Source organism: Chamaea fasciata, unplaced genomic scaffold, assembly GCF_029207755.1.
Source record: "Chamaea fasciata isolate MVZ Bird 193981 ecotype frontalis unplaced genomic scaffold, bChaFas1.0.hap1 SCAF_5, whole genome shotgun sequence".
Classification (NCBI taxonomy): Eukaryota; Metazoa; Chordata; class Aves; order Passeriformes; family Sylviidae; genus Chamaea; species Chamaea fasciata.
Window position 1 is genome coordinate 42,409,330 of NW_027094090.1, and position 15,259 is coordinate 42,424,588.

Consider the following 15,259-nt stretch of genomic DNA (forward strand, 5'->3'; position numbering starts at 1 on the left):
CAATAACTCCAGCAATGCTGTATGCTGAGCACAATATTTTGGGATCTGATCCATCATGCACCCTGTTCCTCATTCAGCAGTTTAAAGACTCAACAACTGAAACCTCCTTTCTTAACAAAAGGCTGAAACTGGTATTACTTTCCAAAACTAATATGCCTAAGCATTCTGAAAGAAGAGCTGCCAGATTCAGAAATACAGCTGTGTGCTTAAGGGAGGATAAAAATGAGTTTCATATTTTCTGACCATGTGAACTACTTGAAAGGATCCCTATATTTACTATATTTGTATATTTCTTCAATGTTTGCTAAACATAAAACATGCATTACATTCAACCCATGACTTCACAAGGATGACACCCTATAAACATTATCGCTTTTCTGATTTGTTGTAATGGCAAAGGATAATACAAGGAGAATACTGGCACTTTGACTTATTCAGTTTATAGAATACTACTTGATTTCAGCAACATCCTTGTCTAAGGATCAGAGTTCTTAAACATATTCATTTTTTTCTTAAACAAGGAGATGCAGAACTTAGGAGTTTTAAATGCTCAAAAATCAAAACTATTCTGAAAGCAAATACACCAACTTACTACTGTCAATCCCTTCCAACCTTCCATCTCTCATATATCTTTTTCCCTTAACTTACAAAGTAACGTCCTAAGAAAATATCAGTCCTAAAATTTTATCCAAAAGGAGAGATATCTGTTCATAAACAACTGAATTCAACTTGTCAGAGACCAGCTATAGTCAGGTAGGGGGTACAACCTATGCACAGAGTACGTTCCACAGTAAATACATACTGTGAGAGAATTTATTTAATTGAAGAGATTTTCATCATTTCACTCATCCGTTGCCCTCAACTAAAACCTGTGGTTTCAGTAAACAGATGATCCATGTGGTGAGATGCTGAGCTTATGGGTCTACAAAAGGTGTGAAATAGATGGGGATTTGGTATTAGTTACCACAAGATCTTCTGGACTTACTCAGGGAATCAAACATGCATAAAATGGCCAGATGTTATAAAGTTCAGAAGACTCAGACAGAAAAGGAATTCTGGAGGGTACGCTCAAGTACTACCAGAACAACAATGCCGTGGTGTGACTACAGGAAACCACGCAGAGACAGCCAAGCTGACATGGTGATACCACCACAGCGAGATCAAGCACCATTGGGAAGAGCAGCTCCTTTCCCACCAACGCGTGTATAATGGGCAGCACAAAGCCATGTGCGTGCACTCAAGGGGGACTTTATATCGAGAAACACCACATCCCGCGGGAGATGTGCTCTGCTAACTCCCTATTTGTTTACACGGGGTATTCCAGTGTAAGTTACGTCTGACTTTCCAATTGCATTGATCCGGAGTAGCTCTGCGAAGCACAAGATCTTAATTAATTACAAAGCCCCGGACAAGAGAGGATCTTTGCAGGGCCCCCGTTCTCTCCTGTTTGGCATATCCCACCCACAGGACACAGTGACAACCCAGGATCCCTCCGTTCTGCTGAGACAATTCTGTCCCCGTTTCATTCCAGCTCTGCCTTGTTTTGCAGCCGCCTTCCCAACGAGGCGCAGCAGCGGCAGCAGCCGAGAGCAGACACAGCGGGACGCTCCTTGCCCGGCCTCAGCCTGCGCCGCCGTCTGCGCCCGGACGCGCCTGTCCGGGACCCGCGGCCGGCCCGCAGGAGCGGAGCGGCCCCGCCGCCGCCCCCAGCCCAGCCGCTCCCGGGGGAGCGCGGGCCGCTCCGGCCGCGGGCAGCTTTTGGTCTCCGTGCCCGGAGCACCCCCCGCCCCGTGGCCTCACCGCTCCCGGAGGATGACGGTGGCCGCTGCCAGGCGACGCCATCAGACTCTCCCTCGGACCCGGATACTCGTGGGCGCAGGGAAAGTCAGCGCTCCCGGGGCACCCACAGACAAGCCCCACGGCGCCAAGCGGGCTCTCTCAGTCCCGAGGGGCAGCCAGGCGGGCAGGGCGCGATCCCGCCCGAGCGCACCGCTTCGCAAGAGCAACGGCCCCGAGTACCACCCCCGCCACCGGGCAGGCTCCCCGGGACTACAGCTCCCGGCATGCCTCTGGGCCGACCGCACCGCCCACTTTTTTCCCGACAGCCTCTGCGGGGCGGAGAGGGGGACGGCGCGCGTGCGCCGTGTGCGGCGGCGGCGGCGGAGCGCGCGGTGGGTGGCGGCTCCGGTGGCGGGGCCGCGGCCCCGGTGGTTGTCCCGACCTCAGGTAGGGCGGGCACGGCGCGCTGCAGCCGCGCCCCGCGACGGGCCTTGCCGCCCTGTTGTGGGGGACGTAGGGGGAAGTGGGTCCGGTGTAGCTGTTGCCCACGGCAGTTTCGGTCCGCTGGCTGTGCCTGCCGTGCCGTGCCGTGTCGTGCCGGTGAGCCCTCCTCGCCTGCTGGGCTGCGGTGCGGCCCCGACCCCTGACTGCACCGCTTGAGCGGGGTACGGGATCGCGCCCTGGCTCGGCCGCCTCAGCCTGCCCTTGCCTTGCCTGCCTCGCCCCAGGGCTGCCGGCGACGTGCTGGCTCCTGCCCGGCCGGCGGGCGGGCTGCGGGACAAGCCCGGATACGAGAGTGCTTGGGGGGTGGGTAGGGAATAGTGGGGGGCTGAAGGCACGGGAAAAAGCACACCTAGAAACTACTTAAATCTATTGGGTACTACTGGCCAGCAAGTCTGAGTTTTGGTAGTGGTCTGATAGCCGAGAAAGTTTGGGATTCTGTGTTTTAGTTAAATGGATGTGAAGACGTCTTCTCAAAAAAAGAAAACTAGTAACCATTCCAGGCGTGATTATCTCTTTGAATTTCTTTATTCAACAGCTGTGTAGAGCTGAAATGAATTTGTTCTGTTTTGTTTTTAATGGTAAAGACAGAGGTGATTATCACGTTATCTTTGTACTTTTGTCCTTGTTTGGATAGCAAAAAAATTGAAAACAATATTATCTCTTGATCGGTGTTGATATTTAATGAAGACTGACAAAATGCAAGATGTCTTGCACTCCTTATAGTTATCCAGTTGTTCCAGTCACAGCACTACTCCAAAGATTTCTATATCTCAGTCAGGGGTTGGTTAATTATAGTTGCATGTTGAGTGCAAAAAGTAAACTGTGTAGTTAGGGAGGGGAAGCAGACTGGGTTATATTTAATGAATGGGTAATGTTACTAAAAATAAAGTTAATTATGGTTAAGTGTAAAACAATGGTTTCTTAGTAGCAGGGACTTTTATAGGTGTAGGAAGTGGCACAGAAAATAATGCACCTTAGCCACAAACTAAGCTTTTAGCAAATGAATCCTTCTGTGGTAGAGAAAATAATCCATTGATGCTAGAATGCTTCTGTATAGGAGCTTTTTTAAAAATCATCTTCATCATCTTAACAAGCTATTAATGCCAGTATAGCTGTTTAATGTGCTTTATTTAATATGCATCAGCATTTTTGAGTGTTCTGTTGCAGAATCAGCAGAGAGCATGTTACTACATTTACTGGTAGTGAAACCAAGTCTGGTTTGTAATTGTGTAGTGCAGCTAGTGAAGACCATTGGTGCAGAAGTAAAAGGTGTTTGGATTTGAGGTGGACATGGAAACTCCAAAGTGAGAAAAGAGTAAAACAAATTGAAGTATTAACACCACACAAAATGAGAAAGCATTTAAAATACAGTGTGGCTTGGAACCATGTAAATTAGTTTTTCTTACGTTGTGCGTCACCTCACATGATGAACTTTGTATAAGTGAATCTTCTTTTAGTGGGAATAGATACCTATAGTCCTGGAGCCAAGAAATTATTTCAGCTCCATAGTGAATGGTTTGACCTACTCTGATGAAAGAGTTAGGCATACATGTTAAATCACAGCTTTGATAACAGTGTGCCCTTGCAAAGACCTAATAGAAAAACTGCACCCTGAAAAGCCTAATGGAATGTTATTTAAAGTACGCAAGAAATTGTATACAGACCCAGCATACTAAGTAAGGACAGAGTAGCAGAGTCTAAAGGCTGTGTTTTCAGCTTGTACCTCACATGTAACTTTTGTTCATTTATTCTTTGGAGTAAACAAGCATCCAGTTTCTGCTGTTGCGTTTCTGGAGCACCAAGAGTGGTGATAAGTGTTATTTTTGAGACGCTATTTCTGTGTCAGTGAGGCCACAAAAGAAGTTTTATATAGTTACTCTAAATTGAACAGGTATTATTTTGTTACTGTTTGAATGTAGCAAAAACCCCTAAAGAGTTGACGTTGAAATGTGAGATTCTGTTACTGATTTAAGTTTTTAGGTTATGAAGTACATGCTAGACCTGTGTGGTTTGTATTTCAACTGACTTGTACCAGTTGCATTGAGCAAATTGAAGCTAAACCAGTATCTTCATCTCACCCATTTTAAATTGTGGTACATTTTGGTCTTTGTACCAGAGTAACCTAAAATGTCCCCAGTGTTAGTTCAGCTGCTTGGTTGCCAGCAAGTTCTTGCCCCCGGGAGATCTTTCATATGGCCTGCAACACGTGTTCAGACTTGGTATCGGAACCGCCAGTCCTCCTCTAGTTCATCCTTCAGAACCATATGGAGAGAAGGCTGGAGGCCATTACCTTCCTTTGTAATGAAAAGTATTTCCTTGTAGTCCCATGCCCCTTGATCTGGTAGTGAAAATCTTGCAGAAGAAGGTTTTCACAATAAAACCTTTCCTGTTATATTTATCCTGTTTTAGGATCTCAACAAGATGAAAGGGGAATCCAGGAATGTTTTGTATTATTTCTCCTCTCATCTTCCCAAACACTTTTTGCCTTCTAGATCAGATTCAATACCAATCATTTAAATCTCAGTTGTGCATCTAAGTTGTTTCGTATTGGAGTTGTACCTTGAAGTGGCATTTTTAAGAGTAGATAAAGTTTATGACTTTGTTGGAAAGGCAAAACAAAAACAAAATTATGATCTGTCTCTGTCAGTAAACACTTGTAAATCAGCAGAAGGAATGTTCAGTTTAAATCAAAATAAAAATAAACAAAGGTTAGCAAGTAAGCAATATAAATTAGGACATTAGCAGAGCCTCAGAAGCTGAATTAAAATGCTATTTTTAAGTGACTGTGCTACTGGTTTGTATATATCTCTGCTGATATTCATAAATTCAGCTACCAGCTCTTAGATGAAGTAGTTGTTCATCTGTTTAAAAATAAAAATAGGAGTGGTTTTAACAGCTCTTCATTTTCTTCCACCTTTGGTAATTTGAAGGTTTTCTGTGTGGACTGCAAATAATGTTCTAAACAGTTCAGAACCTTCAGTGATTAATAAAATTTGTCTCTAGAGTAAATAAATCTCCAGTATTGCCTGATTGTGTTTTAATAAATTGGCATAACACGTTATTATTAATGCATTTCAATCCATGAAAGTGCTATTACTCAGTAGAAGAAAAAACTTTATATGTATGTTTAAGTTTCTAAAGTTTGATATCAGATGTGTCTAGTGGACAAAAGCATATTTGTTCCTTGCAATGGTCTTCTAGTGTAAGGTGGCAGATAGCTAATTATGGAGTGCTAAATAGCTGAGGATACTCTTAAAACATCATTATGCATTTTTTGTTTGTGACAGAAGTTCTTTGTGCAGATACTGCATCTTGCAGTATGTGATGTGCTGAACTGTCTGTAGTGTCATGGATTTAATAGCGATCATTGAGAAATATTTTGTTTTCCTACCTTCTAAAAGTACTTTGGCTCTGTTGGTGGTTGTTACTTGGTTTTTCGTAAGTGCATTTTTTCAGTTTTGTGGAACTGCTTTTTACTCTTGTCTGTTAATTCTTGAAGACTGGATGAACTATTAGAGGGATCACAAGAAGCTGGAAGAGGAAAACTGTGTGCCCTATGAGCCAAATGGGCTCGAGAGTTTTGGTTCTTTTCCCTCCTTACCACTTAATATCTCTGTATGTGGGGATACACAAGACAGAGAGTAAGACAGACTTAATTAGCATAGCTAGTCTGATGACTGGGATGCCATGGCAAGGACAAACAGAATTTTGAGATTATGAGAAGATGGGATTAAACCTGCTTAAGGGAAGAGATTCAATCAACCCCCTACGATAAAGATGTTGTAAAATGCATAAGTTTCTTGTATGATCTTTTAACCTAATTATTGTAGTTAGAATTATTAACCTCACTGAAAGGGTATATAAGCTCTTGGAAAACCTGAGTAAAATCGAATTCTGATCATCGAAATCAGTCTTCCCATCTCTCCATCAATCGCCGATATCTGTACAAATGTGAAAATGGTGCAGTGCAAGATGCAGATTTCTGTGCCAAACAGCCTAAGAAATTTAGTCCAGTGATAGTCTGTTTTGCACAGCCTGGGTATTCTTTTTTTTTACAGTTGGCTCTTGTGATTATTGTGCAGTTTTCTGACTCTCAAGGCTTACCTTTATTGTTTTCAGCTGTATATTCTTCATGACATGGTCAGATATTGTTGTAAATTAGAGCATGCAACATAAGTCTTTGTAACAAAGTATGTAAAGTACATGTCTGTCCTGCTTTCATCCAGTCAAGCGGTAGCTCTGTGGCTGTGCACTACACCACGGGCTGGCAGTCATACAGCCCAAGGGGTGCTTAAGGTATCTGAGGGGTAGTCTTAGAAACTGTGAAAATAGCAAGTAGGTGAGATGAAAAAATAACTTGAGGGATGGTCAGTCTGTCTGTTTGCAGGTTTAGGGCTGGGTAGTGATGTGGTTCTCCCTCGCAGCAAGTGTATTTCAACAAAGGAGTTGTTAGGCAGCGTTTTGCAGGTGTTTGTCAGATACATCCATCGCTGGGAGTGAAGAACTGGCACTTGCAAGACCGTACTTGGGTCGACATGTCAGTTGGGTAAGAAGCAGAATATATTCACTCACATGAGCAGCCCAGTCATACCAAGGCTTCAGCAGCCTCTTGCACATCTGTGATTTGCAAGGTTCTCAGTACTATATACTCCTTACATGGCGTCTTACTTTCCAACATCAAACTGATTACAGATGAGCTGGCGTAAAAGTAGTTTTGGTTGCCAAGAAGCAGTTGCTGTTTTCCAGTGAGTTTAATGGCAGGCCTACTTTTGCCCAGCTTACCAAATACAGATGATCTTTTATAAGCCTCTGCTCTAGTTTTGCATTTTCAACGTGTTGATGATCATTGCAGGTTTGGAGCTTGGAGTGTGATGGTGGACCTAGCTACAGTAGCAGATAGGAGTAGTAGTTCTGATGGTAAGACTTCCTCAAAATCTGCATTCTTATGCTAACATAAAGAACTGCAAATTTATTTATTTATTTATTTATTTTAATGCTTTAAGTCAGGAAGAGCATTAAAAGTACCCTGTAATCAGACCAGGTGGAAAAAAGTGATTTTCCTCACTGTGTATCTTTACTGTACATTTCAGGAAAATAAGACCTTAAAATGCCAGTGCAAGTCAGAAGTAATAAAGTACCTGTGCTGCAGTTTTGTGCAATCTGCAGGTTGTACATGGCCTTACATTTCCCGTTTTTCTCTTTGTACTTAGCCTGGAAGCAGAGTGCTTGATTATGGGGGCTTTACCAGTTTTCCATTATACCTTTCTGTTTTCAAGACTCAGTTCTTTAGCACACAACAAAAATTTGAGAAGGGTATAGTGTGATGCTTTAGAGGCTGCCAAGTTTGGTACAGTTCAAGCAGTATGTTGTGTGACTTGCTACTAAAACCAGGACAGTGCATTTTGTTGCATGTATTCGTCGCTTATAGTAAATGTAGTAAAACTGTTCAGGGTTGCCTGGATGATCCGTGATTCAAATCCTTGCCTTGAGAAACCAAAGTATAGCCATGTATTTGCATGTAGTTGTAATTGTATCTGTGATTGAAATGTGTATGTAAAGGAGAAGGTGAATTGCAATAAAAAATTCAGTGTAAAATGTGAATATTTTCTGGAGTTCTTTGATGGTGGGCTCACCCTAAAACATGAACTTTGGATGTATCTAATATCTGAATTTATTTATGCTTAAGAGTTCCCTTTCATTCAAATTAAAACAATATTTTCCCTACAGCTGGCATGTAGGGAAAGTGGAGCCGTGCCAGGGAGCAGCATGGTCAATAGTAGTGTAGAGTGTGGAGTTCTGAGTGGAAGGAATACTAGAAATTCAGAGCAAAATGGAAGGCTTGTGAAAGCATCAGAATCACCTAGGGTTGAGGGATAAGTAAAGTAGATGTTTTGGCATAGTTTTTCTCGTCTGGAAAAGTGAAAACCTACTAAAAGTTGAAAGAGCTAATAATTAAGGCTGGTTATGCTTTTCATTTTGATAAAACACAATACTTACGAATCAATTTTGATTTTTTGCTAGTTGGGTAACAGTAGCTGTGTCTGAATAAGTGTTGGTAAAGAATTGGAAGTCACCAAAACCCTACTGACCTAACAATACCTTTTCTTAAATTCTTCTTGAATTTAAATAAGTCTTACAGTTGGTTCTGTGTGGTAATATTACTTAAATTACTTACTGTGTGGTAATATTATTTAAAATAATAAAAGTTTGTGTGTTGGAAAATCCTGATGTGTTTATTGTAGGTCCTTTTCAGATGTCGCTGCTTTTCAGTAGAATTAGTGAACTTTAAGAAGTAGGAAGTGCACTGTTCAGAAGCTGTTGCAAAAAAGGAATTTCAGATTCTGGTAGCGTTGAAGCATATGTTTCATATCCACCTTCTTTGAAGGGGGAGCTAAAAAAGTGATGAGTTCAAGTTCAAAAGTGGGCTGTCATTCAATGTACTCCTGTAGCACGCTTTGTTTTCTTTTTTAAATAAGACTTCTCTAGCTGCCAACAAGACCATAGTTAGGTTCAGTTATATACTCAGCGTTTTAAAGCACTTGGGTCGAGCCCATGGCAGGGGAATTGGAACTAGATTATCTTTAACCTTTAACCCTTCCAACCCAAACTGTTGTGTGACTATGAAAAAGATGTAGAAACATCCTTCAACATTGTGGTGGGTTTTTTACTTATTTTTGTTAATTACAAAGGTGGTGGCAGCTTTAAAAAAAAAGTCTTTCTTGGTTGAAGTAACATCAATAGCCAGTGCTCCAAATACTACAAAAGTCAAAAAAGCCCTTAACTGCCAATATGTGAGGAACACCAAATGGTTTGATTTCTTTGAAATTATCTGTGTCCTGGTTTTGAGTGTACCTGCCCCTGCATCTTGTTGCATGTGTATTCCTTCCTGTACCCACTGCTGCTTTGCCACTAGTTGTGATTATGAGTGATTGTCATGCTCTCAGGTCCACGCTGCAAACAACAAACACGATCACCTGTCTAGATCTCTGTGGCCTGTTTTTAAAGTTCAGGAAGCATTTGGACAACACTGTCAGGCACATGGTGTGATTCTTGGGGCTGTCCTGTGCAGGGCCAGAAGTTGGACTCAGTGATCCTTGTGAGTCCCTTCCAGCTCAGCACGTTTTATAATAAATCTAAACACAATTTTTAAAAAGCCCAGCAGACTTAAAAAAAAAAAAAAACAAACAAGCAGGATTTCAGGGTTTGAGATAATAAAGCAGACCATAGCTTTCAAAGAGCTCGTCAGTTTTGATTTGTGAACTGTGATAAAGATAAGGCTGCAGTCATTATGCATTCATGGATCTGCATTATCTGGCTAATATTAGCTGCTCTGTGTCCTTACAGATGCTCTGCCTCTACAGTTTGGGAGAAAATATTCTTGTTTAGTCATGTCCATTTTCTCAAAATTAAGTCAGTATTCAACTGTCTGAAGCTTTTTAGTATCTTTGGTCCCGACAGTTGGCAGTGGTCTATGCAGTGTCACCTAGTGGTCGAAAGAAATGCCTTTGACCTGTAGTTACCTTCCTATTCTTCCAAGGCAGAACAGTATTTTCGAAAAGCCAATACACAATAATTTCACCTTTTGATCAGTTCACCCATATAATATTTTGTAAATAATCATAAAACTGCTGATTAATAATTTCTAGAACTTAGATTATATATATATATATATATATATAAATATATATATATATATATAAATAAATAATATAACATAAAGTTCATTTTGGTTGTTTTGCATGCTTTTTTTTTTTTTGGACAGTAGTTTCATGAACAGTCAGTGACATCAGAGTAATTGGCAGAGTTGAGGAAAAAAATGACCTTTTTGTGAACTTGTACAAACGATGCAAATGAGCCTAGTGTGACCTTCAATGGTAAGTTTAACTTTTTATTATTATTCATTGCCTATACCTGTCCTTGAACTCCTGTATTTATGAAGTTCTACAAGTTTCCTGTTTGTTCATCAGTATGTTTGAAGTTTGTTTTAGTTTTAATTCCTTTTGAAATAGTTTGAGAAACACCTTTAAACCTAAACCCCATAAATAATTGGCACAGTATCTGCCTCTTTGCTAACTTAGAATTTTGTGTGTGTTAAAATACTCAGGACTCCAGAGAACTTGTTTTTGTAGTTTACCAGTTTGCAGCACTCACTTGAACTGCGTAGCTGTCTGCCGAAAACTACATCACAATTCCTTTTCAATGCTTTTTATTCTTTCCCCCCAAGTAAAACATGAAAAGTAGCAGTGTATCCGCTTTGTGTAAGGCTTTTTAAGTGTAAGATACTTAAATGAGAGTATTTACTTTAAACACTAAACCACATTATTATATGTGTGATTAAAGGAAACTTTTCTATCTTACTGATTTTTAGGTTGGAATGTCATTAATTTCTAAAGTATTTGATGTCCTAATTTGACTTTGTTTCTCAAGTTTAGTAAGAAAAACTACTCAAGTTTCTTTATGTATATTTCAGCTTTTGTCCATGAAACCACCTAGAGAAGATGGCTGACATAAGCTTGAAGGAAGCGGCACTAATAGTTGGTGTGGTGGCAGCCTGCTACTGGAACAGTCTCTTTTGTGGGTTTGTTTTTGATGATGTTTCAGCAATTTTGGACAATAAAGATTTGCATCCTTCTACTCCATTAAAAAATCTGTTTCAGAATGACTTCTGGGGCACTCCAATGTCTGAGGTAAATGGTTTGTGAAACACTTTGAAGCAGTTAGGAAATTGAAAAAAAGTTGCAGAGTGTTTTTACACTTCTTTTTCCTGATGTGGTTTTAACAAAATGGCTTGGATTTGATGGAATTTCATGATGTTAGTGTTTAGTACAATAATACCAGGAGCACATGTAGCTTATATTCTTTCCCTTTATTCAGTGAAGGAACTGATAAGAAAATAAAGTTGTACTGACAGCATACAGCTGCAAGATGTTATTTCCTGTGTAATCGCAATATCAAAGTTGAACAACTCTGACCAATGTTTTTTTCTCCTGCAAAAGTTCAATAATGACATACAAGGGTATTTATTTTTGGAAGGAAAGATAACACTTAAACACCAAAACTTGGAATTAGGATATTGAATCCTTTAAATTTATTTAAGTGTAGATAGATAGATAGATAGATAGATAGATAGATAGATAGATAGATAGGAATTCAGAGATTCTGATTTGTAGCCCATATAGAGTGGCTATGTATTATCTGAATAGCTGCATTTGGATTGAAGCTCTTGATAAACATTGTTAAGTGGCAGTGGCTAAAGGATTTTGATATAGTTTTATGTCACATTGTGTTATTGCTGAGCAAATGAATAAAAATTCTCTCCTATTCATGCATTCTCTGTTTATCAAGGCATTCCGCTTTATAATCTTTTCTTATGGTCATAATCTACAGGGTTCGTTCCCTGTGACATCCTATTTGCTAGCTGTACAAATAGACTCTGATACATCATTTTCATATAACCCTGTAACCAGAGCTTCCAGATGCCATTTAGTTGTGTATTCATTGTGGGTTAAGTAGGTTTCTAAATCCCTTCAGTAAAGTTTCAAATAGTACTTATTAACTTGTTTTTACTGAGAGAAAAAATCCTTAACCATGTCTAGCGGAAAAAGAGCCTGTTTTTGGGGGGGGTGGGGTGGGGAGGTGCTACTGATTTAATATTGTTTTGAAGGTAGATGCCTGACAGTAGCAGGGATTCACATACGGATAGGTGTTCAGAAAGGTATTTTGGAGTGAAAGTCACTTTGTACGTTAGTAGTGACTGATTGATTTATTTATTTTCTTTCAGGAGAGGAGTCATAAATCTTATCGTCCCCTCACAGTTCTAACATTTCGCTTAAACTACTTGTTCAGCGAGTTAAATGCAGTTTCTTACCACTTTCTAAATCTGGTCTTTCATGTGGTGGTTTGCATAATCTTCCTCAAGGTCTGTAAGCTCTTCCTGGACAACAGGAGCAGCATAGTTGCATCCTTGCTCTTTGCAGTGCACCCAATACATACTGAAGCGGTAGGTACAGCTGTGATGTACTTAATTTGTTCGACCTATGTTAATTAAACTTAAATTTTATGGTATTTATATCTGCTTGTATATATATAACTCCAGAAAGTATGATTTTACTCATACTTACTCTTCCCTTTGTAGTGAGTGGTGGAAGTGACAAATTTTCATGCTCAAAGTTGTTTTATATTACATGCAGCTACTGGAAAATAATTGAAGAAACATGCATTTAGTTACGAAATAATTTAGGCCTCTGCTATGCACCTTGGCTTTTATGACTTCAGTTTACGTAGACATTTGTGTTCTGTGATGATTCATCCAATATCCTATTTTGCAAATACTGTGAATGCCTCTTAATTCGTTTCCAGAATCTCTTGTGGCTAATCACCACATCTATTCTGTCTGTTTTCGTTTATGTCAATGTATCTGTCTCAGTGGGACTTTCTCTAGGATTATTGTTGCTATGCTCTAGCCAGCTTAGGCCCAATTCTGTTTGAGCTTTCCACTTTTTTGACATATATAAGGAAGGAGAAATACATTTCTCTCTTCTACTCTTCTCTTTGATTCTGAAAGAAATTCTTCACTGCTATTACAAAAAAAAAAACAAAAAACAAAAAAAACCCCTAAACTTTTATTTCTGCAAGTTTTCTGATTATATGCTTTTTAATGGCCAACCAGGCTTGTAATGTTGTGGAGGAAATGAAGTCTTGTGATCACCATTCGTTAGATTTATTTCTACCAGAAAAATCTGATAAAACAAATTTGTGGCATTTTTTGCTGTTATTTCTGTTCCCCTTCAATTTACTTTCCTGATTTCCTGGATTTCAGTACACGGGTGTTGCAAAGCCCTGCCTCTTTTTAATAGTATTAGCTTATTTTGAGAAAAGTGAAAATGTTTGAATATTTTGCTGCTTTGGAGGCGATACTACTTTATTCTGTGGACGGTGGTTTTTTTTTTTTTTGGCATAGGGAAGTGGGGGTAGAGTCTTTTGATTTTCATAAAATGAGAGGGGTTTGCTCTTTATGTTGTAATTTTTTGGTATTGATTTGTTGGGTAAAGAGTTTGCATCTCTCTCTTACTAGTAGTGCAGATCCCTTTAAGCAGTAATTTAAGAAGCCTGCATCTGTGTATTTTGAGCAAATTTTACAGGAATTTAGTTGATAAAGTTGGCTGTTATTTAAGCTACTAATATGTCCTTGCTGGAAGTTAATGCAATGTTTAAAATGCAGAAGTTAAGCTCCTAAAAACTTCCACTTACTCCAAATCACAAACCCCCATAAAAACTTGGATAAAATACGCGTTAAAAATAAAATCCTTTATTTCATTTGGTTTTCTGGTTCTTTGAAAAACAGGCCTTAAATGGCCAAATTTGGCTTTGCCTCTTAGTAGTAAATGTGTGATAGGATCTTTGCAGGAGCATTATCAAGTTGCCAGTGACTTAGGTTGGTGGCTCACAGGTTGGATGTAATTCTATCACTTTCATTCCAAATTTCAGTGATTCTCTATTATGCCTGAACTTTCAGATTCTGCCTGGAATAGCAAGTAGCACAGATGCTTTTAGTACTGTGCATCAGAGTTAGTGAAAAGTACCGTACAAATCCCACAGCCCATTGTGTAGCAAAAGGTAATTGCGTAAGGCGATGTTGCGTAGTTGTGAGGCAATTTGGCGCAGGGTGTGTAATGCCTGGTGTCGGCCACCGGAGGGCGCTGTAACACAAGGATCCACTGTAACGTGGTGCTTCCTCGAAACACTGCGAAACTGCAATTCTGATTGAATCCCTCTGCTGTTGTACTTAGGTACTCAGTGAAGAGTCACATAAGGGCTTGTTTTCTTCTTACCCTCACCTTTTTCAGTGTGTAAAAAGATGCATAAGTGGAAGTTTCTTTACACAGAAAAGAGGAGGTAATAATGAGATGTGTGTTAGGACTAGGGATTTTTATATCTTTTATAATTGAAAGGTATCTGGTCTTAATTCCTTCAATTTAATCTCCTAGTTGTTAGTTACTTGCACAAGAGTTTGAAACAGCAGATAAAATGCATAAATAGTTCAAAACTTTGCCTGTCTTACGATAAACTATTTTTTTTTCCTGAGAAAGTTATCAGAGCAGAATAAGTAGAAGATAATTTTCTGCTTGAGTTCAGAAAGAAGCTCTTGCAGTAGTAATATCTTTTTCTGAGGAAGAAGTTTTTAGGAAATGGGTTGAATAACAGCATCATAATTTCATTTGTCCTTGTCTTTACAATTCCAGTTCAGTCTTCTTAGCTACTTTGCTACTGTTCTGGCCAGAAGTATGTAAACCACCTTTATAACTACAGGATGTCAACTAACCTTGTGAGTGCTGGAATTTTCTCTCATAAGTCACATTTGTATCCAGAAATAGAACCTCTCTTTTGTTGGCAGTCAACTGTGGAGGCACACCAACATCCCTTATTAATGTTCTCTTTCAGCTGATCTACAGATAAAGTTCTCTTTAATGTTTCAATGCTAGACAGTTTTGGAATCCAGGCCAGGAATCTTTGAAACATCTTAAGATATTTTGGAAACAGATACTTAGATGCTTTTCAAAACACTAACACAAACTGTGGTGTCTTACCAATTGTGAAACATGCTTTGTCTGCGCATGATTCAGTGAATCATTTGGTAAACATACAGTAGTCCCAAGAGAAGTACTAGAGTATGATTTCAGATTCAGATTAGAATGCTTTTCTTTACACTGTGACCTTGGATACTGAGTTGCTTTCTCATTTTATGCTGTGCTGGATCAGTCATGCTTGACCAAGAATGTACTAGCAATAAAACTTTCTGGCTGGGTCCGGATGGTAAAACATCAGTTTTCAGCATCATCACAGTTAAACCATGAGCTGTGCAGTTTCCTTAGCTAAATATGACCATCTGCCTCAGGACAGCATGCTATTTTTCAGCCATGTTACTTATAAAAAATTGGAAGCAATCAGAGGCACTACGGAAGAGGACAAGTGAGGA

The 15,259-nt window shown here is 39.8% G+C and overlaps 2 protein-coding genes across 8 annotated transcripts in view; one reads left to right on the plus strand and one right to left on the minus strand.

Moving 5' to 3' along the window:
* The window catches only part of CEP290 (centrosomal protein 290), a 56,005-nt gene extending 54,122 nt beyond the window's left edge, over window positions 1-1,883 (minus strand). For 4 of the 7 annotated variants that reach the window (XM_066183344.1, XM_066183345.1, XM_066183343.1 and 1 more), the window contains exon 1: window positions 1,801-1,870. The gene's annotated coding sequence lies outside the window, so the exon portion shown is untranslated. Of the gene's footprint in view, window positions 1-1,800 lie in introns of all 7 variants that reach the window. The other 3 variants (XM_066183349.1, XM_066183347.1, XM_066183346.1) reach the window with 3 other exon arrangements.
* A 266-nt stretch (window positions 1,884-2,149) lies between these two features.
* TMTC3 (transmembrane O-mannosyltransferase targeting cadherins 3) overlaps window positions 2,150-15,259 on the plus strand; it is a 30,242-nt gene continuing 17,132 nt past the window's right edge. The window contains exons 1-4 of the mRNA XM_066183352.1: window positions 2,150-2,226; window positions 10,046-10,157; window positions 10,754-10,970; window positions 12,065-12,283. Coding sequence (XP_066039449.1) covers window positions 10,782-10,970; window positions 12,065-12,283 — 408 coding nt within the window. The 5' untranslated portion in view covers window positions 2,150-2,226; window positions 10,046-10,157; window positions 10,754-10,781. The remainder of the gene's footprint in view (window positions 2,227-10,045; window positions 10,158-10,753; window positions 10,971-12,064; window positions 12,284-15,259) is intronic.